The sequence below is a fragment of the Ammospiza nelsoni genome, chromosome 6, assembly GCF_027579445.1.
Source record: "Ammospiza nelsoni isolate bAmmNel1 chromosome 6, bAmmNel1.pri, whole genome shotgun sequence".
In the NCBI taxonomy this organism is placed as follows: Eukaryota; Metazoa; Chordata; class Aves; order Passeriformes; family Passerellidae; genus Ammospiza; species Ammospiza nelsoni.
The window spans coordinates 6,558,647-6,574,771 of record NC_080638.1 but is presented as its reverse complement, the minus strand read 5'-3'; the positions used below and the strand labels follow the sequence as shown (position 1 = coordinate 6,574,771).

The 16,125-nt window shown below is 40.4% G+C and overlaps 1 protein-coding gene across 4 annotated transcripts in view; it reads left to right on the top strand.

The window, feature by feature from the left end:
• The window catches only part of GALNT18 (polypeptide N-acetylgalactosaminyltransferase 18), a 222,538-nt gene that overhangs the window by 195,109 nt on the left and 11,304 nt on the right, over positions 1-16,125 (top strand). For 2 of the 4 annotated variants that reach the window (XM_059475229.1, XM_059475228.1), the window contains one exon: positions 9,492-9,656. The exons of the other annotated variants lie outside the window; for them this stretch is intronic. In XM_059475229.1, the coding sequence (XP_059331212.1) occupies positions 9,492-9,656 (165 nt within the window). The remainder of the gene's footprint in view (positions 1-9,491; positions 9,657-16,125) is intronic. 4 annotated transcript variants of the gene reach the window in all.

Genomic DNA, 16,125 nt, shown 5'->3' with positions numbered 1-16,125 from the left:
TTGCATGTGTCGCTGCCAGTATAGTACCTCTGGAAAGCTGACATCAAATGCAGACATGATTCTAAGAATGGGTGAGACTGGCTCATCTGATCTTAGAAACAGATTTGTGATTCCTTTAAGTGAAGCCAGGAGAAGGAATAGGCTTATGTGTAAAGCTATACCTTTAGGGAGCTGGGGATTCTTCCACAGTTGTACATTAACTACCTGCCTTTGTTCCTGTCACAAAATGATGAAAAATTACAGCACTTGTGGAACACAAGAGGAATTAAAGGACCTCTGTTTCCACAGCCATTGCTCACTGCCATACAAAATTAAACATGACAGGACTGGATTAGAAAGCAAAACTAAATGAATCTACAAACTGAAAACCTCAAACAAACAAGCAAGAACTTCAAAAACCTTGAGATCAAGGTGTTTACTGTAGAGCATCTTAAGAGGGTGTGGCATTTGGCTGTAATTTGCCTTAATTTATCCCTTGTAGACAAAAAAAATTCATCAAATTTAGTTTAAAAAACATAATACTGGTAGAAATAACAAAATTTTTTTTAGAAAACTCTCAAGTTATACCGCTAGAAGAACCAGTTTCTGAAGAGTGGTAAGCTACATGATTCATCCCTGGCACTGCACCTTTTTTATTGTTATGCTTATTATTGCAGTTCTAAGCACTCCAATAATTACCCAGATGTCTTTTATATCTAGTCCTCTACAACCTCAGAATAAAACCTTGACTTGATACTCTCAATACACCCTTGACTTGAAACCTTGACTTGATACACTCAGTACACCCTTGACTTGAAGAGCCCAAGCCTACAGAGTATTAGAAACAGGAGATCCTGGGAGAGAGGAGAAGGGAATGCTAGGAGGTACTGACAGAGCATTCTTGGATTAATCAGAAAAATTAAAATTACTGTTTTATTTTTTTCATTTTGAACATTTGGGAAACTCTGTGGAATGGGTAGAGAACAGTGAAGGCTGGCAATTAGGAGCTGGATCATAAGCTAGTAATACTTGCTTGGCTGATAAGTAACGTGAGAAGGGTTCAGAAGGGCTTTGAAAATGAAGACAAGTGAGTTTAAGCAGTGTGGAAAACAGAACAAGAGGAAAGATGTTGCCTTTCAGAAAGGTAGCCTGGAAACCAAAATTAAGAAGCATTCAGGGATTTGAAGTGGGCATGAATCTTGACATCAGCGAGGAAACCATCAAGGGTCAACTTTAAGTAGAAAAGTTGTATTTTATTGCAGGAAAAATAGGCTGTATGGCAAGATTTGATGTTTGGGAAGAGGTTCAAGGTGAAGATGTGCATTACATAAACACACAATTATCTGAACATGACTGTGCCCCTTCTAATCTGGAGGTCTAGCTAGGAAAAGGTAAAAAGCCCTGCTTTTAGAGTTATTGATGCTGAGTTACCAAATGCTTATACACAGATGGCAGTGAACTAGCTGAGATTTTAATTTGCCTAGAAGTCAGCTTTAAAGGACGGGCCAGTTTTGTGGAAACAAAAGCTGTTTGTTTCCTGGGGAGTATGTGTTGAAGGAAAAGAAAACAGGGTAAGAAAGACATGGGATTCTTTAGGAGAAAGAAAACTGTGAAGGTTAAAGAGAGGTTAGTGGGAAAGGGTGAAAGAAACTGCAGATAGGTCCAAGTCACAGGAGCTATAAGGCAACATGTTTTTAAAAAAGCAGGACACAGATGCCAGAATGGTTCTGGATTTTTTGGCTGCACTGTTTTTTTGGTTTTTTGTTGTTGGTTTTTTTTTTTTTTTTTTTGTCTTGTGGAAGAGATGTAGAGATCTTGTGCAGAGAAAAGAGCAAAACCCAGGGAAACATTAGGAACCAAATCAAGTAAAATTTCATTTATCTAGGTCCTGTTAATTCTGTACTTACCAGAATTAGGAGAACTATGGCAGTAAATACTGAGAGTATATATAAAACCCATGATTGACAGCTTTATTCAATTTAAAAAGTGGACCCTAAGTAATAGGATTTTTGTCTGCTTGTTTAAAATAAAACCAATGCAGAATACCAAAGTAGGCAAAACCAGAATTAAGTATTCCACTGCAATATGAATTCATGAATTTAAATTAAAAAGAAAAGATCTGGCATTTAGTACCTGTCTATTTTCTATCAAAATGTTAACATATTTGTGATTTTAAGCATGTATTCCTAGCACCACAGTGTGTTATTTAAGGTTTCTGAGCACCTTGGTTTTACTACTATCAAATATTGTTGCTTGGAGTTCAGGTCCTAATTAGTGCATGGACATGAAGAAGAACAAGTAGGTCAAATAATCAGTATGCTGGTGCCTTCATTCAGTAGATACAAATCTGAACACTGAAGTGAAATAGTGAATCTCACTTTAATACCATTAAAATCTAAGTTAAGGTGTTGCTACACTTGGTATACCAGAGCTGCCTGACAGCTCTTCACTGAGGCAAGATTCAAAGTTAATTGATCCTCAGTATGGATAAAGATTCATCATAATGGTTTTAAAGTTGAACCATCAGGCTGAAAACCTGCCTCCAAAACCAGCATGAGTCTTCTGAGGGTTGACCTTTGGCTTAGGAGTAACTTTCTATAATTCTCAGCCCATGTTCTCATGTATTTCCTTCCTCAGCAGTGTTTTAGGGCAGCACAAGACACAGAGATGCTGTTGCTACAGGACAGCACAGCCTCTCTCCTCTGCCACTTCCTACATGAATAATAAATGGGAAAACACTTGATTTTTATCTTAGTTATGTATATGTTTGTGTTGTTCAGAATGCACTTGGATTCTGTTGGGCATTTTCTAATCAGGGTTGGAAAGCTCTTTCTTTCTGATGTATTTATGTAGCAAGAAATTCCAGAATAGGAATCAGGAACAATACAGACAGCCAAGTAAAGGCAATGGGAGCTAAGTTTGGATTTACTGGAATCCATCAGACTTCTCCTTAGCTGGAGTTACAGTCAAGTATGAATCTGCTATGAGACTTTGGACCTAGTATGTTAATATATTAATCCTGACAATAAGTGGCTTCATGGATTCATTTGGAAAAAAATATGGTTCAAAGATGGAATAAAGCAGTGGTGAATCAGGCTTCTTATCCCTCAGTTATTATGCCAAAGGCAAAATAGCAAATAAATAGTGCTGGTGGTGAGCATTAAGTTTGCTCATTATAAATGCAGAGACATGTACCAGTCTCCAGCATGATTTCATCTGGGAACATTGCCACAAGGATTACAAATGGCTTTCAGCCTGAAAATTGGTATGTACTGCTCTAAACTTGCAGTGGGGAGTTGGCAATTTATCCTTCAGATAATCATCTTGTGTTAAGTTGAACATCTAAGTGTAATTTTTTGCTACATGATAAACCAGCTCCTATGAATAATTTACTGCAACTGGCAACCCACTTCAGCTCTGAAGTCTTTATGAAGTCTGGTGGCTTTTCAAAGTTTAATAACAAACTTGGATCCAAGAATCCCATCACACTCAAAGTCAGTGGAATTTCAGTGTTAATTGCAATGGGAGTCACAATTTGACCTTTTAGGGCAAACTTCTCAAGGACCGAAGTTCTACATGACATCATTGAAAATGCCAAAGCTGTGCATTTGTGTCCAAGTAAGCAGAGTTCATTTACCCTCCCCTGTACTCTACAGCATCATGGGGGTTTGTGCAGATTTTATCTTGGGTAAGTGTTTGAAATATTTTCACTGGGCAAAAAAATGTTGGCTGAATCACCTTGGGTTTAATTTCTCCCGTGGCAGGTTTAGGTGTGTTCTGCACTGTGCCACTGCAACGCAGCTACATGATATGTGAGTGTTGCACCAAAATTATCCTTCCAGCCCTACAGGAAACCTGCCAAGGTGATCAAGTTGGTGGTTTTCAGAAAGAGCAGCAGCACCTTTCAGTTTGGCAGGCCCTGACTGAGTGGCTGGTCTGTACAGTGAGGTCTGTCCCAGCCTTTTGGTCTGGCTCTCGCTGACCAGGCTGGGTCAGAGCTGAAGTGCAGGAGGAAATTCTGTGGGTTGTGCTTAGCATCATCCCCCTGTGTAAAACAGAAGCAACCAAACCTTGTCATAGATCTTTAATATCAGCAAGGAAGTATTCTACATGCACGTGTAGGTTCCATATACATTATCTCAGCTCTAAACCTTTATACATCACTAACTGTTATTTTCTGATTTTGAGCCTCCTTGCTCAGCTCTGCTTTGTGCTGTGCTCCCTCCCTGCCCCCTGGCACCTGTGTGTGCACTCTGCAGGGCTTTTCAGGGAGCACTAGCTGAGCAGAGGATGAACTCTTCAGCAGTGAGAGGGCTGTGCAAGTGATATTTCAAGATTGCAGCTGAAAGCAGAATTTGTCTCGGAGGAGATGGGTGGAAAAGAAGAACCAAAAGACCCTTTGTTATGAATTTAACAACTGTGATTTAGGGGAGACTATGACTCCAAGCATAAACTCTCAATTTTCTCTTCCCTGCTGATTTGCTTTGTGAGATTGAATCAGGAGAGAGGAGAGTCCTGGCATTCCCCAAAAATGAGTGAGGGTGTGGCTTGGTGCAATGACAAATAAAGGGTGAAGCTGCTTCTCCTTACTTCTGGAGCTGGTCTGAGTAGCAGTACTGAATACAGCTCTTGGCAATATTGCAAGCTTTCTTAGTGCAGCAAACTCTTAGAATTAGGTTTGACTAAACATCACACTTTCATCTCATATGAGGGTTTGGGGAACCATTTAATTAGTTTTAACTATGTGATACCAATCTCAGTTTGCTTGTCTTAATGTGAATTGACAGATTATTGGGTAGAGCAAACGGAAATGAAGTGATGGCTTTAGATAGGACATTTCTGGTAAAATAAATTCAAGAAAGCTACAGACTTATTGTTCCTTCAGTTGCATAAAAGGGTATTTGCAAGCCAAGTTTCTCAGCAGATATTAAAAATAGTGGAAACAATTTACAAGAAACCCCCACATTTTACAGTCTGGGGGAAGATTGTCTAGGAAGAGTTTAGTCCCTGTATGGTGGTGGGAGAATGCTTGAAGGAGAGGTGGCAGTGCCAAAGGCTCAGGACACACATTGACTCTGAACCTTTGTGGATCACAAATCCTACCCAGGTTTTTACAGAGTTTCTCACTGACAGTAGTGCTGAATTCTTGCAGCTTCACTTTTTGAGAAGGTGAGTGCCTTTTGTCAAAGCTAAGTGATTTCCTGAACAGAAGTGCTCCCTGCCAGGTGCCCAGGAGACATAGTTGTACATCAATGCTGCTGGAGTGAAAAAACAAGATGGTAAAATGCTGTGGGCTAGAACAGACTAATGAAATGTAAGGAGGCTTATTTTGTTACAGACAAAGAGAGTTGTTACCTGGTGCTTTGGTACCAATATTCAAGCAGGATTCTTCCTGTGGAAATTCAGTAGCTCCTCCGGGAGTATGTGTTTGATGGTGATGTGAAAATCTGTGCTTGTTTGCTAAGGAACTTGGAATGAATGCTGTAAATCAGCATACAGCAAGTGTCTTGACTGCAGTGGATCGAAATAAATTTTTGTCTAAGGCTTAATCCCTTGAACAAACACTGCTGTGACATTTGCTGTTGTAGCTCAAATGAAAAGTCCACGTTCTAAGTAAAAATTTCAAAGTTACCCCAACAATTCAGAAGTTCATATTTAGTATTCAGTCATTTGGACTTCTAGGACAGTACTGGAAGGTTGTTCAACAAATCACTGTCCTGAATTACTGCAGAATTTCTGTCCTGTTGTGTTGGTTGATGGCGATGTTTGCAATATTGTAGAACAAATGTGTCAGTGAAATGCATTTCACCTGTATCTTTTCAAGTGTTTTAAACAAGAGTGCCTCAATTGTCCATTTTGTGCTGAAGTGCACTGCAAAACAGCTTGTGTGCTTGTTGATGCTTCTTAAAAGCATCCTCCTAAAGAAGGAGGATATATTTAACAGCTTGTTTAAATGACAAGTGCAAGCTGTGTGTTTATACAGCTACAGGATGTTAAAGCATGAGCATGGTTTTAATCTGTAAGGCCATACTTTACCTGAAGGTCAAGTTAAATTATGTTCCAAAAAAAGGGAGAGTGTGCATAGCTAACATGTACATTTTGAGAGGGTAATTCAGTTCATGTAACTCAGGTAATCTCCTATGGCCTGTTCCAGACAACTAATTTGTGTACCATCCTTAAACAAAAAAACCTCAAACAAAACAAAACAAACCCCAAAAAACCAAACACAACCCCAAAACAAAACAAAACAAACCTCCAGAAAGTAGTTTGGAAAATGCAAGTAAGCAAATAGAAACAGGAAGGTCTTGTATGAAAGCAATTAAAGTATTTCGAATATATGAAACTGTTTTAAGGGATGCTTTACCACGGTTTCATGTTTAGTAGCTTTAGGTTTCAGACTAGAACAGTAATCAGTATTAGTTAACTCTCTTTTACCAAATGGATCTCCTCCCTTCATCCCAACAGAGTTATTATTGTGTTCTCTCTGTGCAGGGACTGTTTAAGTCTCAGAGTAGGGGAGAGGAACCAGGGGCTGTTGGTAGGTTTTAAGAAAAGTTTTCTGACCAAGTGCAACACAAAACAGTGCCTTCCTATTGGCTCACATGCTGCTCAAATTGAATTTTTAGAAGTTGTGTGGTTTTAATTTGATTCCTCCAGTAGAAAAAGACAGCAGTCAAGCTGCAAATTGTGCAACGTGTTAAATTCTGAAGTGAAATAAGAAATGGATTTATTGTATAAGAGACTAAAATGTTTGTAATGATACATAGAACAGTTAAATATTTCCACATTGCTGGATAAGCAAAGCAACATCTTGGAAGAGCCTTGCTGGACAGGCTGCCACCCTCCCACGTTCTGTTTTAGTTTGAGCTTGTGCCACTTACCAAGCTGAAAAGTGCCTTTCCCAACGCTGGGTGAGAATTCACGATTTCTCACCTCTGTTTCCAACTGGCCCACAGTGAAAAACACAGTTATATTAGCAGGTAAGCTCTCTTAATTAGCAACCTGTTAATTGAATCTGTGTTTGCTTCTGTACAGTTTTGCCAACAAGCAATTGAGTAGTTCCTCCAGCCAGAGCCATGGCTCTGCTCCTGCCCAGAAGGAGGCTCAGGCTGAGCCATGGCTGCACTGACACCAGAAGAAGCTGGCAGGGCTGTAATATGAACTGGGTTTGTTCTGTCCCTCCAGAAGGTGAAATGATTACTGCAGCCTTTGCTGCAAAAGGCTGAGGGGTGTGAGCTGATAGAAACAGCTCAGCCACGAGGGTTTGCAGGCACACTGCTTTGTTTGTGCAGACCTTAAGCCATAGAGTGCACTTCTCAGAGTTACAGCCAAGCCTGCTCATCTGTTTCCAGTGACTGATACGTATAATTAAGAAAAAAAATGCAACCCCCCCTTTATGTTCTTATATCCTGTTTTCTATAGTGACAGCATGCTGAAATTAAATATCCCTTCCTATTAGTTAAAAGTTTAAGTAACTGACAATTTCCCTTTATGTTTTCTAGTAGTATTTTCAGGTAAGAGGTAAACGAGCTGCAACAAAAAGTTCATCTGTAGGGTGTCCTAAAAATCCCTTTGCAAGATCATCTTGATCTTTTAGGCTTGCTCAGTCACTACCTCAGTTTCTCCAAAAAAAAGTCTAAGTAGATCATATACATGTCTAAAATAGTTGCTCTTGGCTTGTCTAGAAAGTGCATTCTTAATGTTTAACAGTTTTCTAAGGCATCAGTTTTGTTTGCAGGAATGTTAATAACCTGAGTTGTGGATGCAGAGTGATCTTGTTATAGTTCTTTGAGTTTACTTCTATCCTTACTTCAATCATAACCATCCATTCTGGAAATGTGCTGTGCCAGTTCCTTGTATTACCCTGCTCTCCTCCTGTAGGGCATGACTAAACTATTCAACTTTTCTCTGTTCAACCTCTTAAAACTTCAGCCACTCACCTCACTTCTGCCAGCTCAAGCTTGTTGTTGTTTCTGTGGGGTGAAAACAATGAAACTTCATTAAGGGGGCAAAAGCTTGGATTAGTCTAAACCATTAATGGTAAATTAATTAACTTTAATGCAGCTCAGATGCCAGGTGACATCTGCCCTGGCAGTGTTACAGAAGGGTAAACTGGGGACACAGTCTTGACCAGAACACCACCATTTGTTGTGGTTGTATTCAATCCCTGAATTGACTACTTACAGCATTCCAATTTTTTAAAATTTCATTTTATTTTTTTATTTATTACAGGAAGCTCCAAAATCTTTCATCAGACCTGGCTTGTTCTGCTTTTCTGCTTTCTCTCTTATTTTACCAGAGTATTCACAAAGGAGAACACTCACACATAAAACAATTTCCAACTCCAACAATGAACAAATACCAGGAAAATCTGGGCACCAAAAACATCCAGCATAATTTCCAGTTTCCCTTTTGTTACAGACAAATAGAATAGCTACAGTAAATGTCAGGGGCATTAATTTGGTGCTTCTGTCCACTCTTGTCTGTTGTGACTCTGCCACCACTGAGTTGTCACAGACTTAACACCTGGAGCATGATGTTTCCATTTAATCTTTCTCATGGTCCTTCCAAGGAAAAGGTCTGATTTTAGCAAAATAAATTCTATTTGTGATTAGCAATCAGGCAGTCCTGGTATAATCCTGTGTTACCTTCCTGGGCTTACACGTAACCTGCCAATCTGAAAGAGGACATATCCCCTCCATCCTTCCTCTTCCTTTCTTTCTTCCAGAGAAACCTTCCACATATCTTTGTAGTCAAACAGAGTAGAAAGAATTTGTATAACATAATAAACTCATGTCTTTGGTCCCAGGTGTAATCCCTGAGGCCTTTGAGGGCCCTTCTTTGCTAGAAATACAGAGCAGCCAGTGTCTGTCCCTTTTCCTTGTCTCTTGTGTGTGTATTGACTTATAAAATGTAAAATGAGAACAAATGCCTTAAAATGTGGCCATTCTGTTCTCTCTCATGCCTGTATCTGTCACCAGTTGCTAACAACTTTTTTTTTCTCTATAGTATCTGCTTCAAGTGTGGATTTTAGCATTTGTTTGCAGAAAACTTAATTTATCTTTCCCTGTCCTATAAAAGACTGAGCTGCTCTGAACTCCTGTGCTGCTGTTCTCTGTTTTTACCTCTCCAGTGAGGTGTTATCCTCAGATGAAATAGTCTGATCAGAGCTAATGGCCATATTCAAGCCAATCCCAGGGTGTCTATCTTCCTCTTTGAAGACCCTCAGAAACAGAAAGGAAAACAGAAGTAAAAAGTCACATGATGAGACAATAATCAGTTGTATTTGCATATTTCCTCTTAAATACTTAACTAATATTTAAGCAATTAATTGTTAATTTAGACCAACTTTTTAAATGTTGTGTTGCTTCCTGCATGAAAGGAGATAATTTCCAAGCCACTGTGGGGTCAGCCTGCTGCCATTCAGCATATTTATCTTTGCCATTAGCTTTTGGGTGAAAGTGCTGCTTCTGTATAGAGGCCACAAATCCTGTTTGTGCTTCCTGTTGCAGAATGTTTATTACACAAGCAGTCAGCAGCTCCACGTGGGTGTTCTGAGCCCCACCATCGACGATGATGACAACAGATGCCTGGTGGATGTGAACAGCAGGCCCAGGCTCATTGAGTGCAATTATGCCAAAGCCAAGAGAATGAAGCTTTACTGGCAATTTACTCAGGTAATTCTTGCCCAGCAGCCATTTCAGAAAGTTTTAAAGCTCTGTTTCTGTGTTGAAGTGTGAGTAATCTGTTTATTAGCAGAACAGAACCAGATTTATCCTTGCTTGCTTTGCACAGAGCCAGGAAGCTCTGTGCAAGTTTAGTTTTGATCCCAATGTCAGCTACCTCAGTAGGGTACAAAACTTGTATTATATTTTCTGAGTTCACCATTAATAGCTTCTAAGGCAGAGTACTGTTATGGGGAGAGGAAAAAAAAGGTTATTTTAGTGGAGTCAAATGCAGAGTAACCTATTTAGGAAAGAGGAACAGAAATCTGTATGGTTTTTTTTTTAGAAGTAGCTACTCACAAATGGTGGTAGTGGATCATTGGTGATAACAGCCTCATAATGAGCTAGTTCTGCAGTTTCTTTTTTAAAAAGGCTCAGGCTTTTACACATGAGCGTGAGAGAGGCAGAAAGAGGCTCAAGGAAAGGCTGAGAGGTGCTTTCACAGTGATGAGAATGCTGGTAGGACACTAAGGCCAGGCCTGGTGTCTGCACTCCTAACTGATTTAGAAACATAAGGGAGAGTAAAGAAGCCACAAAAGTTCTGGGGCTAGAAAAGGTGCTCTAAGACTGAGGGAGATCACTCTGGTCTAGCTCAGAGGAAATAGCAGGGTGACTCAAGGCTTCTCAGTGCTTCCACAGTGGAACACTTCCAACCATTGGAACGTGGTTTGTCCTCAGGATAACCCATGTCCTGAAGACAAAACAGGTTCCAATGGTTGGAAGCCAAAGACAGTCAAATTCTGTTTTTCAAAAAAATATTAATTTTTCCTAAGGTAAGTTTAACACGGTGGAACTCTGCCATGTCAGCTGCTGGCACGCTGGTGAATCAATGAAATTACATGTCCAGTGTGAGTTTGGTGGTATCATAGTTGCTCCTGTGCAGTTTTGAGTCAACAAATCTAGTTGGGTACTCCAGCCCACAGGCTGAGGCTCACCATTAAAAGCAATTTTTTTTCCCTACATTTAATTTTTCTGTAACATCCATGTGGATTTGCAAATATCTTTTCTGCCAACTCAATAATTTCTTTAATAGCCATTATCCATATACTTTAGTTAGTATCAATCTTGGTGCAGAAAGCATCTGGACATTATTCATTAAAGCATAGTATTAGCTTATTTTGTATTTATACTTGAAAGTTGTCTAGGTCTTTAGGAGGTAAATCTCAAGCAACAGATCTTAAATCCCTAAGTTGGCCACTCAAGGGCAAAGTTTCAATTATATTTTCTCACAAATTTTAACACTAATCTTTTCATGAGGGGGGCCTCAGTGTATCCATCTCTGCACTTGATTTTTTTATACCATTACTAAAAAGTATAATTAAAATTGAAGAGTATTTCAGTAACATTTTAGCATGGTTCACCTCTCCAGTGATTGCACTGTATACCCCAAGGTTTTGGTGACAATTAATGGTTTCTACTTCAGGATACTACTGCTGTTTCATAATACTGATTATGTTAGATCTTACTTTGGGGGCAGGGGACAGCAGTAGAAGGCCTTGATAATTTAGCTGTTAAAATCTTTAAAAATGGGATATAGCAGTATCAGGATTGTTGCAATTCCCCGTTCCAGCTACAATCTCCCAAGGAAGGTACAGCACTGGTAAACTTAACTCTATGGCCTCTCTCTTCCTTCTGCAAAGGAACATTTCCCTGAGAGAAGTGAAAGCTAGTTAGTTGTTTCTTCATGATAAATTAAGAGACAAATGAAAGAATTAAAAGTTTTCTGTTCAAAAAGGATTTTGCTAAGACCGAATACAATTAAAATGCCATTATTGCTCACTGGGGTACATTCTGTAAGTTAGAAGAAAGTTAATGAATGTAATCACAGCTTGCCAAGATCAGCTGATGAACTCCATATGAAGTGCAGCCATTTAGCCTGGTGAAAAGATGTATCTGTGTGGCCATCTTGGAAGTTCTCTCTAAAAAGACTCTTTTCATTACATCTTTAAAGCTCTGGTTTTTGTTTTCCATATGTGCAGTGAGCAGGACTACTGTATCATACTGATGCTTATATTGCCTTGAAATTTTTGAACTACTAATTAAAATGTAGATGCTGGTTGTAGCCTTTTGTAGCACTTTCTTTTAGCTGGAGCTATGCTTTGACTTCTCTGGGCTCTTGAGCCATTCCATGGGAATGTCTGATGGTGTAGGTAAGTAAAAATACAGCAGGGCAAGTGGGGAATTCTCTGAGAAGGGGAACAGGAAAAGACTGGCCACCCAAAGCAGGATAAACCAGCTGTACTAGATTTCCCTGACCAGCACAAAAATCTGTATTTTTCCTGACAGACATTTATGGTAAATTAGTTTGAATGAGGAAGCACTATAATCTGAGAGGCCCCACAGTAGTCTGTGATGGGACGTGGACAGCAGTCTGGTTGATAGAAAACTGTACAGCTTAAAAAAAAAAAAATCCTTTGGGTAACACTCTCATCCTCCTTTGTACTGTGTTATGATGAGTGAATTCCACATGGCAAAAGAAGAAGATGGGTTACCCTCAGTTAGGGGACTCCTTGCTTCTGCAGATCTATTAAAGAACTATTTAATTAATTATTAAGCCACATCTTTTAGATCAGAAGTATGTGTATACACATCTATATATATGTGTTGTGCATATATATCAAATTTTATTTCTTTTTTTTATTTTACCTTTACTTTGGTTTTAAAATTTTAAATTCCCTGGCTATCTTCAGTTGCAGGCAGTTGGAGTCAGGCAGCCAGATGTCCACTGTTACTTTGTGGACAAAACTGTGGTTTGATGGGCAGGCACTTGGAGGGAATCACTACCTCTGGTATCTTTGTCCTGTATAGAAACTTACATTGAGCATTCAAAGCTTGTAGTATGTGTTTGTACAATCAGGATCTATCTGAGCACATTTCCATGCTCCACAGTTTTGTACAGCTGCCAAATGCAATGAGACCCAATAAAATGTAGGCTTTGGTGGCATTCTTGCTTGCAAAGCTTCTTCAAGTGTTTACAACAGTAATTATGTCAAATTATGTAAATTAGCCCAGAAAAGAGTCCCATCAACTGGGTGGTGTTCAAAAATTTTATTGTTCAGGCTGTTTGTCAAGTCTTCTCTTAGAGAAATGTTTGTTTTGGAAATACTTTTATGCTAGAATGTTTTCTAGGTGTTTGACAGCTCACCTAGTTCAGTCTGTCTCATCACTTTTTCATTTAATCAGAACCAAGTTAGAGCTTCCAGCAAAAAGCCCAGTAAGTGATCAGAAATTAGACAAGGCAGAGGAGATAGAGGCAAGAATTATTTGGTGGAAAAAGGTCAGAATTTTAGTAAAATATGATTTGAAACTTGGTCTCAAGGAAGCTGCTTTGACATCATGAAGCATGAGGAAAGCAAAACCTCAGGCTGTGAGCTGGTTTTGGCCAGGAGCAGGTGCAGACACTGCTGGCAGCAGCGGCAGCTCCCATGGAATCCAGGGCCGGGACGAAGCACCAGCTCAGCAGCATTTCTCACTGTCCCCAGTGCTCAGTGTCACTGTCCCCAGAGCTCAGTGTCACTATCCCCAGTGCTCAGTGCTCATTGTCACTGTGCCCAGAGCTCAGTGCCACTGTACCCATTGTACAGTGTCACTGTCCCCAGAGCTCAGTGTCACTATCCCCAGTGCTTAGTGCTCAGTGTCACTGTCCCCAGAGCTCAGTGTCACTATCCCCAGTGCTCAGTGCTCTGTGTCACTGTGCCCATTTTACAGTGTCACTGTCCCCAGTGCCCAAAGCTCAGTGTCTCTGTACCCATTTTACAGTGTCACTGTGCCCAGAGCTCAGTGTCACTGTCCCCAGTGCCCAGAGCTCAGTGTCACTGTCCCCAGAGCTCAGTGTCACTATCCCCAGTGCCCAGAGCTCAGTGTCACTGTGCCCAGTGCCCAGAGCTCAGTGTCACTGTGCCCAGAGCTCAGTGCTCAGTGTCACTGTGCCCATTTTACAGTGTCACTGTCCCCAGTGCCCAGAGCTCAGTGTCTCTGTACCCATTTTACAGTGTCACTGTGCCCAGAGCTCAGTGCTCAGTGTCACTGTGCCCAGAGCTCAGTGTCACTGTGCCCAGAGCTCAGTGAAGCTGCTGGGACTGCTGCAGTGATGGTGCTACAGGGTCTGGTGGGTGGCAGAGAAGGGGCTGTGGGAAATGAAGGCCAGAGCACCTGGGAAGGTGAGGCCTCAGGACATCTCTTGGTAGAAACTGCTTGTGGCCATCCTATCAGTTCTCTGATAGGATTAGGTTTGTTGATGTTCTGGAGAAGCAGTACATTCTCAGTGCTGCAACCAGGTTTTTCAGAGAACAAATCCCAAGTTTGCAGGATTTTAAGAAGTCTCTCAGTCTCCAATCTGATTTTCCAGCTTTATTGCTGATGCAGAGTCAGTTGCCTGGCCTACAAGTGAAATTTGTCTCTATGTACTCACCTGGGTGGCAGGAAAGTAGTTGGAAAGTTCACTTACCTCGTTGGGGCTCCTCCAGAGGCATAGCAAAGGCAAAAGGGGAAAATTTTTCTGTAATTACTCTTTATCATGAGCTATCCTGATTCTGTTTAGTTGGACAGGGATGTGACCATTCCATTCTAACCAGACAAGCCACGCTCTCACTTTTTGCTGTTGTGAGAAATGCAACAGGGGAGAGCTCCGTGTAAAAAGAGGCAAAAGAAAGGACACCAGGCTGAGCTACAAACTTGGGATTAATCATTTACAGCTGTTTCATACTTAGCTAATTTCAGTAATTCAGCTTCCAGTGTGGTTGCCATAGAAAGGTAGGAAGAATCTGCATCTCTAGGGATGGGCACTCACCACTTCCTTCCTGGGAGGGAGAAGATGTGCAGGGCCTGCTCTCAGCACCCTCCTGTTCCCATATCTTGTGCATGGTGTGGAGAATTGTGATTCTAGTCACTGCTGAAGGTTTCCACAGGATGTCTTCCCATTCATAAATGCTTGGAGGGAGTAGTTTATGCTATGGCCAGGAATTGTAAATAAAATTTGTTGCTGATGGCTGTAGTTACAATATGTGTTTCCTAAATATCATAGTAGGAATTGCTTGGGAAAGAAGAGGGAAGACAGACAAGCATATTAATTACTGAGTTGTTACAGGTAGTCCTCAGATAAATATGATGATTTAGATCTTATTTAAATAGGTATTAGATAAGGAGATCTGTTTAGCTGTATAAAGAAACAATAGACCTTAAAATTACTGAATTTACATTTCGTTCCTCCTAAAGGCTTTTGCCTTTAAGTTTCTCTTACCCACCTTTATCTAATGAAAATAAAGGTAGTGCAGTGCTAGGTTACCCAGTGCCACAGCCCAGAGAAGCAAAGGAGTGCAGCTGCATAGCAAGATTAAACTGATGGGCTAGGAAGCAAGCAGAGAATCTCTCTGTACCAATTTCAGATGCCCCCTTGCTGAGCACACAGCATGCAGAAGCAAAGCCCAACACCATTTTACAGCAGCCAAATTCTGATGTCCACTCCTGTTTGCATCCCATCCATTAGCCAAGGACACCAGCATACAAGAGAGATTCATCTCAGCAGGGCTCTGTGTGTCTGAGGGAACAGTGGCCCCCATCCCCTTCATCAGATTCTTCCATGATGAGAGCCACAGACTGGCAAAGCAGCATCATTGATTTGCAAAGGATTTGGATTTATGTGGTATTTCTAACCACAAGGGATGCAAATACTCTCAGTGTGTCTCTGTAGTTTAAGCCATGCTGTACTGCTACAGAGCTGTGTAATTAGGCAGTGCTGTTTGCCTGGCAGCTCAGAACAGGAAGGGATGGTGATCCTGTTCAAAGAAATTCAGACTTGCATCCTGCAGGAGAAATATAAAGAAAAACAGAACCTAATTATTCCATTAAATGAGCCAATAGACTCGGTTAAGCCCTGTATTTTAGTGAGGCAATCTGATTTTTAAGTAACCAGTGTTGCCAAGTGTGGAGTTTTGAACCTCAGACATAAAAGAGCACTTCCACAAACCCCATGGCTCAGTGTTGGTGTGCATCAGCAGCGTTTCTATATTTAGGTGTTCTTTGCTGATTTTTTTGCTCAAATATTACCCCAGCTTGCCTGTACTTCATATTTGAACTAACTGGGTAACAGCAGAAGGTGTGATAGCTGGAGGATGAGGAAGCTGAACCATTGTTCTGCTTAGACATGAGAAAACTGTAGTTAATATTTCAATTTGCATTTTTCTCTCATAAATTGGTCCCTAAATGTGTAACTTAATATTCTTGTCATATTTCAATATGACAATATGAATTTTAAAAGAGGTGCATTAAAATGCTTCTTTTTTATTCATCGTGGACTATGTCTTACTAAAAGCCTATAAACATCTTTAGTATCATTTATGCAGAATGGAATGGAGAAGTACAAAAATTTAAATGCATACACGTTTTCTCCATTTTGAATACTTGACTGCAACTTAAATACGAA